The sequence below is a fragment of the Triturus cristatus genome, chromosome 1_2 (genome assembly GCF_964204655.1).
Source record: "Triturus cristatus chromosome 1_2, aTriCri1.1, whole genome shotgun sequence".
Lineage (NCBI taxonomy): Eukaryota > Metazoa > Chordata > Amphibia > Caudata > Salamandridae > Triturus > Triturus cristatus.
In genome coordinates, this window is record NC_140580.1 from 1,117,132,596 (window position 1) to 1,117,151,631 (window position 19,036).

At 46.8% G+C, this 19,036-nt stretch overlaps 1 protein-coding gene across 5 annotated transcripts in view; it reads right to left on the reverse strand.

Moving 5' to 3' along the window:
* GOLGA1 (golgin A1) overlaps nucleotides 1-19,036 on the reverse strand; it is a 489,123-nt gene that overhangs the window by 333,627 nt on the left and 136,460 nt on the right. For 3 of the 5 annotated variants that reach the window (XM_085613774.1, XM_085613772.1, XM_085613773.1), the window contains 2 exons: nucleotides 17,214-17,342; nucleotides 12,922-13,091 (listed from right to left, as the gene is read on the reverse strand). In XM_085613774.1, coding sequence (XP_085469900.1) covers nucleotides 12,922-13,091; nucleotides 17,214-17,342 — 299 coding nt within the window. The remainder of the gene's footprint in view (nucleotides 1-12,921; nucleotides 13,092-17,213; nucleotides 17,343-19,036) is intronic. The other 2 variants (XM_085613776.1, XM_085613775.1) reach the window with 1 other exon arrangement.

Consider the following 19,036-nt stretch of genomic DNA (forward strand, 5'->3'; position numbering starts at 1 on the left):
TACTGGATAACCGCAGTTACAGGTAAGTAACGCGTTCCTTATCCAGTATTAGGGTATCTTTCATAGATTCACATGCCTGAATAAGAATAGTAAGCAATGATCAGCACATTTCGAAAGGTACAGTATATATAAATTCACCAGATAACATGTCAATGTGAAAATAGAAATTACCAAAAAGCTATGACATAACAGAGGCATAAAACACAATAGAGAAATGTGCGTATAGAAGAAAGGATGGTGGGATGAAAGGAAGGGCTCACCTCTAATGAAATAGATGACGGAGCACCGCTTGACCCACTGCAGCGTCTTTCATGAGTTCCGTATCCAGGCAGTAATGCTTGGTAAATGTATGTGGCGTTTTACATGTTGCCGCTCTGCAAATATCCGCAATGGGCACACCTGCAAAAAGTGCCATTGAAGTAGAGATTGCCCTCGTGGAATGGGCTCGAACTGTGGAGAGCAGGGGCTGCCCCGTTTTCTGGTGACAAAAAGTAATAGCTGCGGAGATCCAGCGAGAGATACTTTGTTTAGTGAGTGGGGATAAACTTCGGATGTGTGCGAAGTATGACCCTGTCGTGTTTGAAGGAAAGGGTCTTGAATTGAGAAAGCATGAAGTTCACTTGCCGAGGTAAGGGCTAGAAGGAGCGCTGTTTTCCAGGAGAGATACTTGAGATCCGCTCTGTGTATTGGCTCAAAAGGGTGTTCCATAAGTTGAGCCAGAACAATGTTGAGTTGCCATGCAGGAGGTAAATTCTTTACCGGAAGGAATGTTCTAAACAGGCCTTTAAGGAATTGTTTAATCCACCGATGAGACCACAGAAGGGCCAGCAGAGGATCTCCTGAAACGGGATATTGCTGCCAGATGGACTTTAATGGAGGCATGAGCGAGACCAGATTTTGCCAGATGAAGAAGGTAAGGCAGTATTTGCTCTGGAGAGGATGAAAGAGGGTGTATTTTGTTTACTAGCACCAGATACAGAACCTCTTCCATTTTAAGGAATATGTTTTGGTAGTACTATCTGCTCGAGCCCGAGCCAGAACTGCTCTACAGTCCGGAGGGATGTCTAGACCCTGAAACTCTCTGAACTCAGGAGCCAAGCTGATAATCTGAGAGATGCTGGATCCGGATGCTGGACTTGTTGGTGGTTCAAAGTGAGGAGAGAGGGAAACGGTTTCAACCGGATCGGCGGTTCCAGGGAGAGAAGGTGAAGCTCCGTGAACCAGTATTGGCGTGGCCAAGCTGGAGCTATCCAGATGAGCGTGCAAGGATCTGCTTTTAATTTCCTGAGCACCCTGGGAATCAGGGGAATTGGTGGAAAAGCTTATGCAAAGACGTTGCACCTTGCGATGGAAAACGCATTCCCTAGAGATCCCTTCTGAGGATGCCAACTTGCGAAGTGTTGGCATTTGGCGTTCTGCTGGGTAGCGAAGAGGTCCAGAAGAGGGGTGCCCCAGAGATAATATGCGGATGAGGGTCCGCTGATTCAACTCCCACTCGTGACATGCTGTCTGTTGTCTGCTCAAAGAGTCGGCCAGAACGTTGTGTGTTCCTGAAACATACTCTGCTCGAAGAGAAATGTTGTGAAGGAGCAAGCAGTTCCAGATTTTTTGCGACTCGTGAGAGAGTGTTAGAGAACGAGTCCCTCCCTGCTTGTTTAAATAGTGCATTGTCGTGGTATTGTCGGTCGGTACAATCACTAGAGAATTTCTGATTCGCGGTAGTAATGCCAAAAGAGCGAGATACACTGCTCGGAGCTCCAGAAGATTTATGTGGAGTTTTCTTTCGGAAAGGGACCATTTGCCGCTGATCTGGAGTTCTTGGAGGAAGGCTCCCCAACCTTCCAGGGACGCATCCGTGGTAATGGTTTGTGGAGAAGCAGGAAGCAAGAAAGGCAAGCCGTGACAAAGTTTCTGAGGGAAAATCCACCACCGTAGAGCCTTTTTCATCAGAGGGGTCACCTGGATGACACCGTCGAATGACCCCGTACATTGGACCCATTGAACTGAAAGCGATTCTTGAAGAGGTCGCATGTGAAGGCGACAGTGTGGAACTAGTAGAATGCAGGAAGACATCATCCCAAGCAGAGATTTGAAGAGGCACACAGTAAGTGTCTTTTTGGAGCGTATGCGAAGCGCCAAGGAAAGAAGTTTGTCTTTTCGCTCTTGTGAAGGAAACGTTTTTTTTGGAGCGTGTCGAGAGTAGCACCCAGGAAAGTTATGCGCTGGGAAGGCTGAAGGACAGACTTGTCCTGATTGAGAGTAAGCCCCAAACAATCGAAAAGCCTTAGACAGGCGTCGGAAGACCTGGACGCGCCTTCTAGAGAGGGTGCTTTGACGAGCCAGTCGTCCAGATATGGAAAGACCTGATGGTGTTGTTGTCGAAGATATGCAGCCACCGGAGAAAGGCATTTTGTAAAAATGCATGGTGCGAATTTGAGTCAGAACGGCAGGACACGAAAGTGGTAATGTCTGCCCGCTACTGCGTATCTCAGCCATTTTTTGTGATTGCGGTGGATCGGGATGTGAAAATAGGCATCCTGAAGGTCTAAAGACACCATGTAGTCGTCCGCATTGAGTAGCTGTAGTACTTTCTGGATGGTAACCATACGAAACGACTGCTTTTTCAAGAAATTTTTGAGATTTCTCAAGTCTAATATCGGTCTCCATTTTTTCTCCTTTTTGCGTATTAGGAAAAATCGGGAGTAAAATCCCTTCCTTTGACTTAGAGGAACTCTTTCTATAGCTCCCTTCTGGAGCATAAGTGAAAGTTCTAGGAGCAGAGCACGCAGATTTTTGTGAAGCATAGGACGGGGAGGGGTTTGGGGAGAAATTTGAATGAATTCTAGTGAATGTCCGAACTGAACCAGTTGCAGAACCCAACGGTCCGTTGTTATTTGCTTCCAATTTTTTAGAAAGTGGGAAATTCTTCCTCCAACCTTGGAGGGCAGAGAGGAGTTGGAGACCAGCGATAGTGGGAAGTCATTGTCGCCGAGCAGCATCTTTCTGTCGACCTCCTTTGCCATGAAAGGAAGATTTAGTGTAGATGGATTGCTGTTGACGTTGCTGGTATTGTGGTCGATATTGCTGAGTGGAAGAGAAGGAAGATCGGTGTTGGTAATCACCTCTGGTTGACGTTTGACCTCTCCCTCTTGATTCTCGAAAAGATGGGTTCTTGAATTGGAGGGTACCCAAAGCCCTAGATGTGTTGGTATCCATTTTAATACCTTGCAGAGCTTCGTAGATGTGTGTCCCAAAAAAAAGCTGACCATCGTATGGCATGTCTAAAACTTTCGTTTGTATCTCCGGTCAGAATGAAGTCGCTTCCAACCAACCCTGGCACCGTAGTACAGCTGCGCCCGTGAGTTGGCGAAATCCAGTAGAGGCGATATCCAACGCAGTCTATAATCTCTGATGCAGACAGCTCGCCCTCCAGCAAGATTTTCTTTGCTTCTTTCTTTGAGTCCTCTGGCAAGGCCGCAGGGTATGGAGCAATAGCTGCCCACATCTGCCTGTTATAACGTCCTAACATTGCCAAGGAATTGGATGCACGCACTGTTAATGCAGACATGGACGAGAAGCGTTTGCCAATATTGTCCAGCCGCCTACCCTCTTTGTCCGGAGGAGCGGAAGGATTTTTTGATTTCCGCTGAGCAGCTTGTGTAATGACTGAGTCCGGTTTAGGATGGCCGGTCAGGCAAGCTGGAGCAGTATCTGGAGCTCTATATTTCTTATCCAGACGAGGCAATACTGAAGGCACCGAGGAAGGGTTCTGCATGATCTTAACACCCTGATTCCATATGTAGTCTATAATAGGGATAGATCTAACGGATTTTTTAAAAGGTTCTTTAAAATCGTAGAGGAAGCAATCCTGTTGGTGTGAGGGCATAGGTATTTGAAAGCGCTGCGCCGCTCTTTCCACTATGTTGTGAAAGCCTCCAATGTCCTCCGGAGAGTCAGCTGAGGCGGGCACGGGAGAAGCTGGACAGGGAAGTATGTAATCATCCCACTTGTCACGAGTAGACTGGGAATCCTGAAGTTCCCCTTCTTCATGTTGATCCTCCTCCTCATCGTCTGTAGAAGGTGGAGGTGGTGATGTGACAGGCTCAAACTGTAAGCTTAACGGAGGAGGTCGGGGTCTTGGTGATGGAGACACAATCGGAAGCAGAGATGTTGCAGACGTTGGAAATCTCTGCTTATAGTCCGAAATTAGGAACTGCAGGTCAGAGACCAGGGATGCAGGCAAAGAAACCGTGGGCGGTGGAGGTGGATGGCATTCTTCAGGAGAAACCGCCTGATCTTCCTGCCCTTGATCATCATAGTCCGAACTATCCTAGTACTTAACATTCAGTTGCGATGGGCTTGTCGCCGTTCTAAACATACTGCCATCATCAGAGTCTTCTTCCTCCAAAAGATGTGCTGGAGGCAAGAGCTGGACTCTACTAGGGGAGGTCAGGGCCGGCGTTAAAGTACGTTTCGTGATTTTTAGGTGCACATACGTACTTTGTAGGTCAGAATCTGCGGTCGTCGACGGTCCCGTCGACGGTATAGTCGTCGACGGTGAAGCGCCGACGGGTACCATGGTAGATTGAGGTCCCGTCGTCAGAGCCGTCGTCGGCGGTGTCGTCGATGAAGTAGATGTTGACGGGACAGTCTTGGTCAACGGCGTCGATCGCAGCGTCGACGGCAGTTTGGACGTCGAAGATGTCTTTTATTTTTAGCGTCGCCGAGACAGACCTACCGGCAATCGACGATGAAGTTGTCGTCGACGTTGCTAGTGAATGACATGCGACAGAAGTTTAAACTGTCGTCGTCGACGAGGTCACATTCAATGCCGTAGATGGAGATTTCGTCGTCGAAGCCACCGTAGACGAGTCCGTCATCGACGGGGTGGAATTAGGCTTTTTGAAGGCATGAAGAACTGCCTGAGGAGAAACCTTCGCTGGAAGAGTCTTGGGAAGGATCTCTGAAAACGTTTTATGCGCCTTCTTCTGAGGTGGCTGCGACGAAGGGCCTGGAGAAGCCACCCTTGGTCTTTTCTGAGAGGACTGTGAAGATATGGAAGAGCCCACACTTTCCTCAGAAGCCAGTACTGAGTCTTTGTCTTTAAGCCTCAACAGCCAAATTAAGAGGCGTCCCTCACGATCTTTGAGGGTCTTGGAGGAAAAGGTACGACATACCTTACAATCCTTTGAAGAGTGATTCGGATAAAGGCAGTAGAGACAGTCTTTGTGTTGATCGTCCACATGAAGTCTCTTTTTTCCACAGGAAGCACAAGACCTAAAAAGGCCCTTCTTCGGAGTATCTGCCATGAACAACTGAAGAACTTCACCCAGAAGATGGAAATTTGAAGAAAGAAGCACTGGTAATCCAAAAACAAGGAACGCTGAGCAGAGCTCAGAGGAGACTCCCTTAGCACGACGTGCGGTAGAAAATCTGAGGGACTAGAGCTCCTTCCAAGAAGGTTCTAGAGGGTGGTGATAGCCGATTGGCTACTCTCCAAAGTTTGGTCCATTTTTAAAAAAGGACATGGATATGTTACTAAGGTGAGGCCTTTGGCCTATTACTCTGTGTCTAGTGAGACATTATTTATGTACCGGGGACTCCCATCCCGACGACGGGGAATGATTCAGGCATGTGAATCTATGAAAGATACCCTAATACTGGATAATTACAGGATATAAACCGCTGCAATCTCGGTTAGTGGGTCTCATAGGCTACGTGAAAGACATTCCGCCAGCGACTTGACAACTAACGCTGTGCTCCTCCTCCTGGCTAAGTGCAGAGTTGCTGTACACTGGGGCAGATGCACTGCACAACAGATGCAGTGTTGGCTGCCGGATATAGCCTACTTTCAGGAACAGCTTGAACACTACTGGGAGCTATTACCGGAGCACCTACGACCTAAAGACTTCTGGGCCCCGTTGACAACATATCTGCACTGCAGATAGGAGGTGGGCCTGAGGAAGATACCTCCAGTTCAGCTGCACATGTTGGCGCTGATGTTTTGGCCTCTTCCCAGTGTGTTTATGTAATGCCTTAGACAGGCTGTGCGAGGGCTGCACCCCTCACAGGACGGGTGCGCGTCCCCCGGTTCCCTCCTGTTGGGCAGATTCCATACTGTATTGGGACCTGTGGGCCACACTTTAACCATGTACTACAATACCTAGCAACTGCTACCATCTTTCATCCTGTCTTGTTTGTAATGGCTTGCTGTACGCACACTGTGTAAGCTTGTTGCTCCCCCTTTTTCGTTATATTGTTTCTTAATTAGGAAATAAAAAAATATAAAAACAGGCACAACTGGCCTTTTATCATAAGGAATATGTTACTTACCAGTATGCATCTGTTATTGGCATGAAGAGCTGCAGATCTACACACTGTGCATAGATCGCCATCTGGTGTTGGGCTCGGATGTTTGCACTTGTTTTTGTCTTGGAAAGTCTTTGGAAGTCACGAGGTATGTGACTTCTCCTTTGGATCATAGTGCGCATGGGCATCGGCTCCATCCTCAGATTGTTTTTCGCCAGCAGGGAAATGATGGAGCTTAGTAAGAAACAGGAAAGAGGCCCATGTGTATCTAAGTAAGATAATACTGGAACAGATAAAGCTAGCCGGGGAGGCGCGTGGGCGTGTGTAGATCTGTAGCTCGACATGCCAAGAACAGATGCATACTGGTAAGTAGCATATTCCATTCGAGGCATAGAAGCTGCAGATTACACACTGTGCATAGATTGTAAAGCAGTACCCACACCTAGCGGCGACCACCAGTATCTACTGCAGTAGTTTGAAATAGTGTTTTTAGTACAGCTTGGCCCACACTAGCCTGTTTAGTTTGCACATCAACACAGTAGTGTTTTGTGAATGTGTGCGGTGTAGACCATGTAGCTGCTCTGCAGATATCATCCAAGGGAATGTTGCCTAAAAATGCCATTGAATCCCCTATCTTTCGTGTAGAGTGGGCTTTAGGAGGAACAGATAATGTACGTTTTGCTTTATGGTAACAAATCTGTATGCATTTGACAATCCACCTAGCTATCCCAGATTTTGATATGGGGTTGCCTTTGTGTGGTGGTGAGAAAGACACGAATAGTTGTTTGGTCTTACGAAATGGTTTTGTTCTTTCTATGTAGTATAGTAGTGCTCTCTTGACATCGAAGGTGTGAAGAGTTCGTTCTGCGACTGTTTGTGGCCGCGAGAAGAATACAGGAAGCTCTACAGATTGATTGAGGTTGAAGGGAGAAATGACTTTAGGGAGGAATTTAAGTTTATTCCGGAGAACAACTTTATTAAGATGCATCTGGAGAAAGGATTCTTGAATGGTTAGTGCTTGTAGTTCACTAACTCTTCGTAGAGAAGTAATGGCTACAAGGAAAGCAGTTTTCCATGTTAAGAATTGTAGCTCACATTTATGTAGGGGTTCAAATGGAGGCCCCATTAGTCTTGTGAGAACGGTGTTCAAATTCCACACAGGGGAAGGTGGTACTCTGGGGGGCATTATTCTCTTGAGTCCTTCCATAAAGGCCTTTATGGCAGGTACCCTGAAAAGTGATAGATGCTGTCTATTTTGTAGATATGCTGCTATGGCAGCAAGATGCAATCTGATAGAGGTATAGGCTAGGTTGCATCTTTGGAGGTGTAGCCTATGATGTGTTGGATAGACACATCTAGGGGATTAGTGTTGTTGTTATGGCAGTAGACTATGAATCTTTTAGACGTGGCTGCACAGCATGCTCTAGTGGTAGGCCGTCTAGCTTCTTTGATGACGTTCATACAGTCAGGGGAAAGGTTAAGGTAACCGAATTCTAGGATTTCGGGAGCCAGATCGCTAGGTTGAGCTGAGCTGGATCTGGGTGTTGGATCTCTCCATGGTTCTGGGTTAAGAGGCGTGGAGAGAGGTGTAGTTTTTGGTGCGGAACTACTGAGAATTCCAGCAATGTGGTGTACCATGGCTGTCTAGCCCTAGTTGGAGCAACTAGGATGAGCGTTAATGAGTGTTGCTGTAGATTGCACACTACTAGTGATTGAGTGGGAGAGGCGGAAAAGCGTACGCAAATCTGCCTGACCAGTTCATCCATATCGCATTGCCTTTGGACAATGGGTGAGGATACCTGACGGAGAAGTTTGGGCATTTGGCATTTTCTTGGGTGGCGAAGAGGTCTATCTGTGGTTGCCCCCAAGTCTGAAAAAATGGTTGAAGAACTTGTAGATGAAGTTCCCACTCGTGGATTTGTTCTGTTTGACGGCTCAAGACATCGGTTATTGTGTTTTGGACTCCTGGGACATGTTGGGCTAGGAGAAAATGTTCTGAGGTATAGCCCACCTCCATATGCTCTGTGCAAGTTGAGAGAGCTGCAGAGTGTGTGTCCCGCCTTGTTTTTGGACGTAATACATGGCTGCCATGTTGTTGTTGCGGACTAAGACAGTCTTGCCTGATATATGTTTTTGAAATTCTTTTAAGGCTAGGAAAATGGCTAGTAACTCCAAATGGTTGATGTGGAGTAACTTTTGTTGAGGTGTCCACCTGCCCTACATGGTGCGATGTAGTAGGTGAGCTCCCCAGCCGGAGAGCAATGCGTCCGCTGTCATAACTATATGAGGAACTGGCCCGAGGAACGGTCGCCCTTTGGAAAGGTTCTTGGTGTTCCACCACTACAGAGAGTGATGGGTACGACCGTCTACCAACACCAGATCTGTTAGCTGACCTTGTGCCTGGTTCCAGCGTGCTAAGCACTCTTGGAGAGGACTCATCTGGAGTCTTGCATGAGGCACCATGAATATGCAAGAGGCCATCATTCCTATGAGTTGCATGAACACTCGAGCTGGAAGAGAGTGTTGAGGTTGGAATCTGGTGAGAAGAGCTTGGATGCTCGGTATCCTGGCGGGACTGGGATAGGCGAGCGCTCGAGGTGTTTATGGTGGAACCGAGGTATTGTTGCGTGTGGGACGGTTGGAGATGGGACTTGGCGTGATTTATTGTGAATCCCAGGTTGTGAAGTTGTTGAATAGTGGCGTGAGTGTGTTGTACACAATAAGTGTACAATTTGGCTTTTATAAGCCAGTAGTCTAGATATGGGAAGACATGTATGTTTTGACTTCTTAGATGTGCTGCCACTACTGCTAGGCACTTGGTGAACACTCTTGGTACTGTGGTGACTCCGAATGGGAGCACCTTGAATTGATAGTGCTGACCGTCCACTAAGAATCTTAGATATTTTCTGTGAGCGCTGTGAATGGGAATGTGGAAATAGGTGTCCTTGAGGTCTAGAGTAGCAAGGATGTCGCCCTGGGAAAGAAGAGGGAGGACTTGCTGAAGTGTGACCATGTGGAAGTGGTCTGAATGTATGTATATGTTTAGAGGTCTAAGGTCTAAAATAGGCCTTCGAGATCCGTCCTTTTTTGGTATGAGAAAATAGAGGGAGTAGACTCCCTTGTTTTGTTGGTGCAGGGGAACTGGTTCTATTGCACTCTTTTGTAGGAGGGAGATTACCTCCTGCTTTAATAGTGACAGATGTTCTTGTGACATTGGACGGTGTTTGGGTGGGATGTTTGGGGGGGTAGATGTTAGTTCGAGACAGTAGCCGGATTGAATTATTTTGTGGACCCACCTGTCTGAAGTGATGCTTATCCAGGCACGGAGAAATTGGTGGAGTCTTCCCCTGACTGGAGTGGAATAGTCGGGGGGAAGTGGATGGAAGTAATGGGGTAGGTGTGGAGGCAGAGCGGAGTTGTTATCTTTGCCTCTGTCTTTGCTGTTATTCCCCCTGTAACCACCCCTTTGGTAACCTCTAGTAAAGGTGGATTGTGCGGGAGCTTTGTAAGAGGTGGAGGGGCTATCAGAGGAGTAGCCTCGATGGGTGCTTCTAAAGGATGAGCGACAAAAGGATCGTCTGGGAGCTTGCGATTGCAAGGCTCGCATAGATTTGGCAGTGTCTGTATCCTTCTTCATTTTTTCGAGGGGTACGTCTACGTTGGGACCAAATAAGTGTTGCTCATCAAAAGGTTGATTGAGTATAGAACTCTGTACTTCTGGTTTAAAACCTGATATACGTAACCAGGCATGATTGCCCTTGAGGCGGTGTCTGCTGCATCTAGGGCACAGCGAATGGAGGTATTAGTGATGGTCTTACCCTCGTGGATTAGCTCACTGGCCCTGTTTTTAGGTCTCGCCTGAGCCAGCGCATGCGCTGGTCTGGCGAGACTTTTTGAGAGGGCTCCAAAAAGTGCTACCAGGCCAGCCTGGAGCTATAGTGCATGTGCGCGGGCGTCGCGCTTTACCGCGATTACTTACACTTTCACGGCCGCTTCGATGTTTGATCGCGACCAATTTTGCGGCCGCATGGCCTCTTTGATGTTCTCCGTGAGGCTTCAATAGATTGCAGCAGTTAAAACAAGCATTGGCATAGCCAATAGGTCTCGCTTTTGGGCCCTTACAAGTGTTTAGTTATGCAACTGTTGCGTGGCTAAACACTTATAAGGTCCCAAAGGCGAGACCTATTGGCTATGCCAATGCTTGTTGTATTTGTCAGGGTGGTGCTGCATTATGGACTCAAGTTAGTCATAATGTGCCCTGTCATACCTGGCTAGGAGCACTTGGGTGTTAGCAATGCGCCAAATATTTGCTGCCTGGGACGCTGTGCGTTTGCCAGAGGCGTCTAGGAGTTTTGATTCCTTGTCTGGTGGTGGTGCATCACCTGACGTTTGGGAATTTGCCCTCTTCCTGGCGTTAGAGACTACTAGGGAGTCTAGTGATGAGGGGCCCTTAATGTATACTGGGTCAGTAGGGGCAGCTTTCTATTTCTTCTCAATTCTTGGGTTGATGACCCGAGCCCTGACTGGATCTTTAAAGATCTCTGGTGCGTGCTTAATGACCCCTTTAAGCATGGGCAGTGTTGAAGTGGACCTTTGTGTGGTGTCAAAGGTAGCCATAAGAAAATCCTCCTCTACTGGGTCTGAATGCAGGGACAACCTGTTGTATTGGGCAGCTCTTTGAAGGAGCTGGTTGAACCCGATATTGTCCTCGGGGGGGGGGGGGGGCGGGGGGGGGGGGGGGGGGAGTGGGCTGGAGGGGTAAATATCATCTTATGGGGTGTAAGGGACATCTGGGACACTGTAATCATCCCAGGGGTCAGGGGAGCCAGTAGGGGTAGCGTCCCCAATCGGTTGGTCGTCCGCACCTCCCCCTGCATCGTCTGAGGTGTTGTCGTCATCATCATCATCATCATCTATTGGGGTAGGTGATGGTGTGGGAGAGTGGTGTGGTGGGGGAGGAGGAGGAAGAGGAGAAGGAATCCTTAATGGAGAGGTGGTAAAGTCTCTCTTCTTTGGTGGTGGTGCGGGCGCAGGCATTTCTAGTGGCCTCTTTTTTATACTGAGCATTAAATGACAAGTTTTAGGATCCTTTATTAAAGTCTTTTGGGTAGGATCTGGTCAAAACAGTTCATCTGTTGGAGACAGATCCTTCGGTGCCGAGGGCTTCGGTGCCATAAGTTTTTGGGGCGTTGACTCGGTAGCGGTTCTAGGCTTGGAACCGTGTATGTTTGAAGTGTCTTTATGAGTTGGAGCCGGGTGCTGTTTTTTCAGCTCCGAGGACTTCGGTTTGGAAGTATTGGGGCCTTTCGGCGGGCGGCTTTTAGTCGGCTTCGAGGGTGTCGTCTGTGCCGAAGAACTGGTGCTAGCCTTCGACACAGAGTGCTTTGATGTGGTAGCAGTGGTCGGCGTGGATGAGGTAGAGTACGCCTTTTTCTTCGGTGTCGGAGTTGGCTCGTCGGTACCGAGGGTAGGCGGACTCGAGCCCGAGTCGCCTAAAGGCTTAGCAGGCTTCTTTACCGGGCCCGAAGCCAGGGTATGGGAAGCAGTGTCTCGGCGTGCACCTGGGACCGAAGGTGGATGTGGTACTGAAGCCTTTTTCGACAGTGTTGAGGGGGTGGGTGGGTCGGGGGTCGACGTCTGTACTCACGGCCCTCTGAGCTGGAGTGAAGTCTTCGACGTCAGAATCATCTGCTTCGGAGGCACTGATGATGGCTTCCTCGACTCGACCCTGCTCCGGAACATCGACAACCTCTTGAAAGATGTCGTCCGGGATCGAAGATGATGAGCGCGCCATTGTTCTTTGAGCTAGTCGGTCCCGGATGGTCTTTTTGGAGCGGAAAGAGGAACAAGCTGGACAGTCTCTGGCCGCGTGCTCCGGTGAGAGGCAGAGGTTGCACACCTCATATGTAGGTCGGTGTGGGGAAACTTCGACCCACATCGAGGACACTTTTTAAATGGCGTCCTTTCCATGAGCCGGAGATGAGGCCCGGGTAGGCCCGAAGGCCTTTATCGACGACCGGAATCGAAGACTTCGAGTTGAAGGGTCGCGTGTGGTTGGAAACGCGATCGAAAACAATACCGTCGAGATGGGAAGGATTGTGCGTCGAAAGAGAAACCATTAACGGTTCCGAGCTGGAACGCGAGAACACATCCGAGCCCGATGGCGGAAAAAAAACAATCTGAGGATGGAGCCGATGCCCATGCGCACTATGATCCAAAGGAGGAGTCACATACCTCGTGACTTCCAAAGACTTTCAAAGACAAAAACAAGTGCAAACATCCGGGCTCAACACCAGATGGCGATCTATGCACAGTGTGTAATCTGCAGCTCATATGCCTCGAACATATAGTTACTGTAAAAAGCAAACCAATGCCAACTTTGGTAGGTAAACTACTTTATTATTCTCTTTCCGGAAATACATGTTTGAAACACAGGCCACCACATACTAGAAACGTAGGTGATCAACCCATAACCTTCCGCATCAATAACAAAATGTAAAGTTTGTTCAATTGAAACAACTTATCAGAAATCTGACCAAACTGGTATATCCTAGTTTTAATCTTTCAGAAAAAAAACAACTCATAAAAAATAGAAAAGAGGGAGACCAGTACCTGTACTGCTCAAGCTGAGAGTGCTGCTGCTGTAACCGATTCAACTCGTCATTTAAACTGGCGGATAAGCAGCTGGAGACCTGCAGCTCCTCTATTGCTCGGCTGGCTTCTCGCCGCTGCACCTCTAGTTCTTGCTCCGTTTTCATTACTAATTCTTCCTTCTTTATTAGCTAAAACATATGAAACAAGCCTTTACTTGAATCAGTAATGCATGTTTGGGTATTGGAAATAAACTAATATTTCCACAGTGAAGTTGATAATTTCACATTGATGAGGGACTCAACTTACAACTAATGTTGGTTTAATTGTTTATCAAATATTTGCAGCACTTTTTATAATCTCACAATCATTCCATATAGGGTGTATCAGAAGCATTACACATATTGTTTTAAACAGCAGTGTCTTCTAATACAGGTTCTATTAACTAGATATACTTTTTGGGAACAGTCTATTACCTGCTTTTAGATTTCATTTGAGGTAACATCATAAATTCTCTATTGAAAGGTACAGTATGCTCAAAACATAGAAAAGGGAAACTTACCCAAGAATGTCCACAGCATAAAAGGTAACACCTTAGAGCATCTCCGTTTGATGTTGGGCCATGAAGCATTTTTGTAACCCACTGACCAGAAGCCAGACCTCTTTTCCCCAATTCAAAGACATCTATTTTAAGCAATCTGCAAGTGCTAGGTTTTCTGACCATTCGAAATTGGGTTCAGTTCGACGCCGGTGGTGGTGGAGGAGATGGGAACTGCAATGTCCTGATGCACTATGAGAGCCGTTACATTTATAATTTTATTAACTCATGCTGGTTGAAATGCCTGGGACTACAGGTTTCCACTGCTCATGTAAATTTGATTCATGTATTATATGATAGGAAAATGTCAATAAAAACAATAAAAAAAAAGACCAAATTGCCTAATGGATGTGATCTGTGATGTATCTATATGAAGCATAGGATAGACTAGAGGATCATGTACTAAGCATCACGGCCTGGTAAAGGAACTTCACCGTTAACCCCACCACATTGTATATTACCTTTTAGAATCTAATGGCAAAGCAGGGCTGTGCACGGGATGCTGGAACTCATCTATAGAAAGCCATGAAAGTCTATAGGCTGTGCCTGGCATCAATTCTTGAGTCAAAGTTCAAACATCAGTGCTTAATGAAGGTGTTATGCTGCAACTCTACGAACATCAACAGGCGAACTGTGGATGTTGCTCCTGACACAGACATCTTTGAAGTAGTCAGGTTGAGGATGTTTTTTAAAATGATCAAAAACTGATAGTGAACAAACCATCTGGGTAATGTCCCTTTTTCAAAACATCACATTGCCTTTAGACCTATTCTTTGAATGCTTTGCCGACTTTTGCAGAAATGTAATATCATTCCATTATACACTTTGTGCAGTTCTATTCCCAGCTTTGGGCCAGCAAGTGAAGGATGCAGACATGGACGGAGAACACCCCACAAGTGTCCCTGACTAGCATTCCAATCCTTGATTTTGCCACTGTCTAATTGGGTTTGAAGGCATGGAGAGCTCTGATAGAATATGCTTCCTGACATTTCAGCAAATATTTACTTAATATTGGTTGCCGGTGGGGGAAACCATGACATTCTTGATCAGGGCAGTTCACGCTGTGCTATCAGTTATGATCACACAGAGACTGGAACTTTTGAGGTCCCCTCAGGAACTAGTCTACTCAATCCAGTACCCTGCACGAATGAATGAATTAATGAATATTGATTTTGTAAAGCACGAACTTAGCCCAAGGGCGTCAAGGCGCTGAATGCAGAGCATCAGGATGCGGTGAAAGGGAAACATGCTCAAACTGACGTATCTAGGAAAAGCCAGGTCTTTAAGGCTTTACAAAAACGCGGAAGGGACACCTGATTAGAAAGTTCTTCTGGGAGGGAATTCCACAATTTGGGTGCAGCCGTAGAGAAGGCTCTGCCACCCAATTTAGCATTCTTAGACCTAGGAACTGTCAGTAAGTTTTTGTCCGAGGACCGGAGCAGCCTGCTAGGAACATAGTGATGAACCATCGACTTGATGCACTCTAAGCCAGAGCCATAATAGGCTTCATGAGTCAAGCATAGGATCTTCAAAAGAATCCGACGGTCCATCGGCAGCCAGTGCAGTAGCTTAATCGAGGCCGTGACTGAAAGATGTCTAGGAAGACCACCAACTAGAGAGCTAAAACTGCCACCAGTGCAAAATAGGGAATCCAGCTCAATGTAGCCTGCATAATACTCCAGAGCTGCAGCTCTCTTTTGTAGCTTTAATAAACCGCCATGGTCCAGCAGCCGCGTAATGCAAATTTAGCAAATTTCGCAGTCTACTGGGTTAACTGTGTTCTCTTTACACAGTTTCCATTAGTCAGTATGGAATGCAACTACAGCACAAAAGCTGGAGGAATGGAATAGATTAAGGTAAGAACAGGATGCTGAAAAAAGCCTAAGAAGGTCCCTCTGCTATTAAAGTTCTGACTTTAACCTTAAATTCTAAGCAGTTGTTCGAAATGAAATAGCAGTCATTACTTTACAGCATTGCTGATGCTCCTGATAAAACAGCTTCTATGATTTCTCAAAGTTTAAGCTTAATATACTTTCATATTTTCAGTCCTAATCTCTACCCTGTCCTTGTTTTTCCCCCAGAATTATTAACCTTATATACTTTTGTTTAATGTATTATTTAATAAACCAGTCCACTGCAATGTTTGCTACGAGTTATGAGTCTCTGTTGAAACACAAAAACCCAGCATACCAGATGTCAGAGTGCTATTTAGTAGCGCTATCTACAGCACAAACCTGACCTAGAGGGTGTTGAAGTGATGTACATAAAAGGACATACATGCCAAGGTTAAACTAGGGCAGTTTAACAGGCCAAAAAGATTATCATACCATATGTGGTCTACATAATGGACACAACCAAGTTAGGAATCTGGAGATACATGGTGCAGTATCAATAAGAGTGAAATGCACCAAATAATCAGCAGTTCATGTTGAGGCCAGAGGTTGACTTACTCGAAAAATGACTCCCTATTATAAGAATAACAAGACACAAGGATAACGTAGTCAACAGTTGCGATGAGTGTCGCAAAAGAAAAATGTGCTGGAACCACTTGGGGAGTTTCCCATCAAGTAAAATCTGGTCCGCACAACTTGAAATACGCTAAAAAAGCCCACATCTGGAGATAACACTGTTTCAACTCACCCCTCGACTAGCTACAAAGGTAAAATAGTTAGGACGTTTCTCTAAAACAGGATTTAGAGGGGCTGCCAGCACCCTATGAAGGATGCTTACTTGCAAATCTGTCGGCACCAGAAAAACAAAGTGGATGTACCTTTCAAAACACTCCGACACAGAACCAGGACCAAAAAATAAAATCAGTCCTAAAGGCAAGAGGTTTTACTGTTTGCTCAAAATTTAGGAACATCAAACGCGATATATGCTGCTGTAGATGATTCCCAGGATTTTTATTATCATCTCTGGACCTTTCGTCTAAAGTTCCCCATTGACTTCGCAGCTTGATATAATCATTGCTCATCTTTAATACCCACTCTGCTCCTTTCCCTTCTTGAATCTCGGGCGTAAACTCAGGCATCCTTAACAAAGAATGTTTAATTGGAGGCTTACTTTCCCTGTGGAGACCTTGTCCTATGAACCGTATCTAATGAAACGTGCCATTACACTTAGTCTACATTCAAGTGCATTTGAATTAGCATTCCTCCAGGGCAGTGCTGCCTCCCACTTCACATTATTCTCATTACAGGACCTAGTTTCTTTATCAGGTGGTGGGAAAACTGTAATAGCAGTATTGACTGATCCCTTCCTGGCTGCGGTGAGGTTGACTGAATCTTGTTCTTCGTGGCTGTGGTGACACTGACTCAATCTCATTCTGTTTTCGTATGAACGCAGGTTCCTGGGGTGCAGGGGTATATTTATCTTCCATTGTAGGAGTTGCCAATCTAAAAGTGGCAGAACTAATTAAGCTAATGTTAGCTGGCATTAAGACTCTTAGGAGCGGGGCAAATATGAACAGACGATGCACTGTTGTAAGCGGAAAGCCAAAAATACTATTTTGAAGGTGTTCAGGGCTTAAACCTGCAAAACCTGCAAGTCTTACAAAGAATTGCCTACAAACTCCTGTATCTCATTTGCCTTTTCCTTTCCAATCAGATCATACAAAGCCAAACAAACATAAGTTAGAGAACACAAGATGAAAGGGCCATAGAGAGCAGACAACTTCTATACAAAAAAAGTCACACTTTCTGAAAACACTTCTTACCATGTGTTTAATTTTGGCCAGCTCTTGCTGCTGGAAGCCTTCCAGCTCATCAAAGTCATCCCTCTTAAGGAAAAGATTTACATTCTGCTCCCTCATTTCACTCACTGTGGCTGACAAGGTCCTATTTTCCTTTAAAACAAAATAAAAAAAAGTATAATTAGAGGCTAAGCTCTCTACATCGAGCAACTTTCTTGACAGCTGAAAGGCTGGACCACAAGGCTGTGATAATACATTTTTAAAATGTGCTATCCTTAAAAACTGAATTTTTCACATATGTTTAGGAGTAGGGTCTGCTATCCTATGGTCACCCCAAATTTTTGCTTTTTGCTTCACTGGTTTTCGACGTATTGAGGCTGTGGGTCTGCTAATCAGACCCCCAGCCTGCTGTTCTCTCTGCTAAATTGACACTATGCACTTTAGGTGCATGACCCATTGGAACTGGATCACCCTGTGAGCCCCTGTGCTAGTGTACCCTAGGTACCCAGGGCATTGGTGTATCTGAGGCCTACCAGGGGCTGAAGCATGTATTGTGCCACCCCTGGCCTGGCCTAGCAATTTGACACAACTGGCTGATCACTCAGCTGGGGTAAGTTGGTGTATCCACCTCTTACTTAGGTGTAGTATGCCTATACCTAACCGTAAATGGGACACATGTTAGCCTATAAGTCACTCCTATGGCAGGCCTTAACAATCCTTAAGGCAGAGTGCTTTGTTTTATGTGAGATGGTGCTCTGGCATGAGCTGAGCCTGTCTGCAGTAGTCGGAACGACTTCCTTCTACCGTTTCCAGATATCGCCATACCATATACTCTTAAGTGCATTATGAACCTCGCGGTTAAATGCTATCTTTGGTTTGGCTTTATCTAAACATGTCGAGTAAGGTGTCATACGAATTGGAATACTAACCCCTCGCCAATTCTGGCGACGGGTTTAGCATTCCACCCTCCTAGAGGGACACGACATGTACAGAACCTGAAACCCGGGTAACATCAGACATAGCCTCAGCTCCACAAAATGGACGCTGCCACCACAGACACAAGTCTTCCCTCCTGCTGCTGGGAGTCCTTCCAGCTTGGGAGACGTGGACAAAGGGTTTCCTGCCAGGGGAGGTACGAGCACCACCCCAGACAGGATTTTGTGTATTGGTCAGGTAGGGCTTGAAAGGAAACAGACATGCCTGAGGCTCACGAGGAGCCTCGGCGCATATGCCAGTTCAATCCGGTCCTGGGGCACACCAGCCCCAGACCTGGGGCGAGCTGGACAAAGGATTGGGGGTGTAACCACCCCCCTTCCTGGCCCCACCCTTAGGGAGGGACCTAGCAGGTAGTCCGGCCCCTAGAATCCGCTTAAAGGTAGGAGCTGTGTCCAAAGACTTTAGACATCCTGAAATCAACTTGCAACTAAGAAGAAGACGGGAACTTCGACGTTCTGCTGCACAGAAGACTGAAGAAAAATCCCCCCTATGCTCAGGGAGTGACCATCTTGCTAACGCAAGCACCATCCAGCGAATCAACGTCTGCTTTGCCGCCGCCTCCCGCCGGAGCCCGAGCCCAGAGAACGACAAGAACTGGACCTTCAGATCTCTCACCGCCCGATCCACAGTTTCTGCAAAGAAGGAACCCGTGGAGGCACCGAGACACGTGGAGCCAGCCACCTTGGAAGACACTCGACTAGCTGAAAGCGCGACAACAGAGGCTCCCTCCGAGTTGTGCTTTGGGTCCTGAGAAGCCCAACATCCGAGCAGCATCTGCAACAAAGGTGAGCCCTCCAGCCTCTCCACGATCTGCGTGGGGCCCCTCTGCACTTCGCGACTCGACGCGCCTA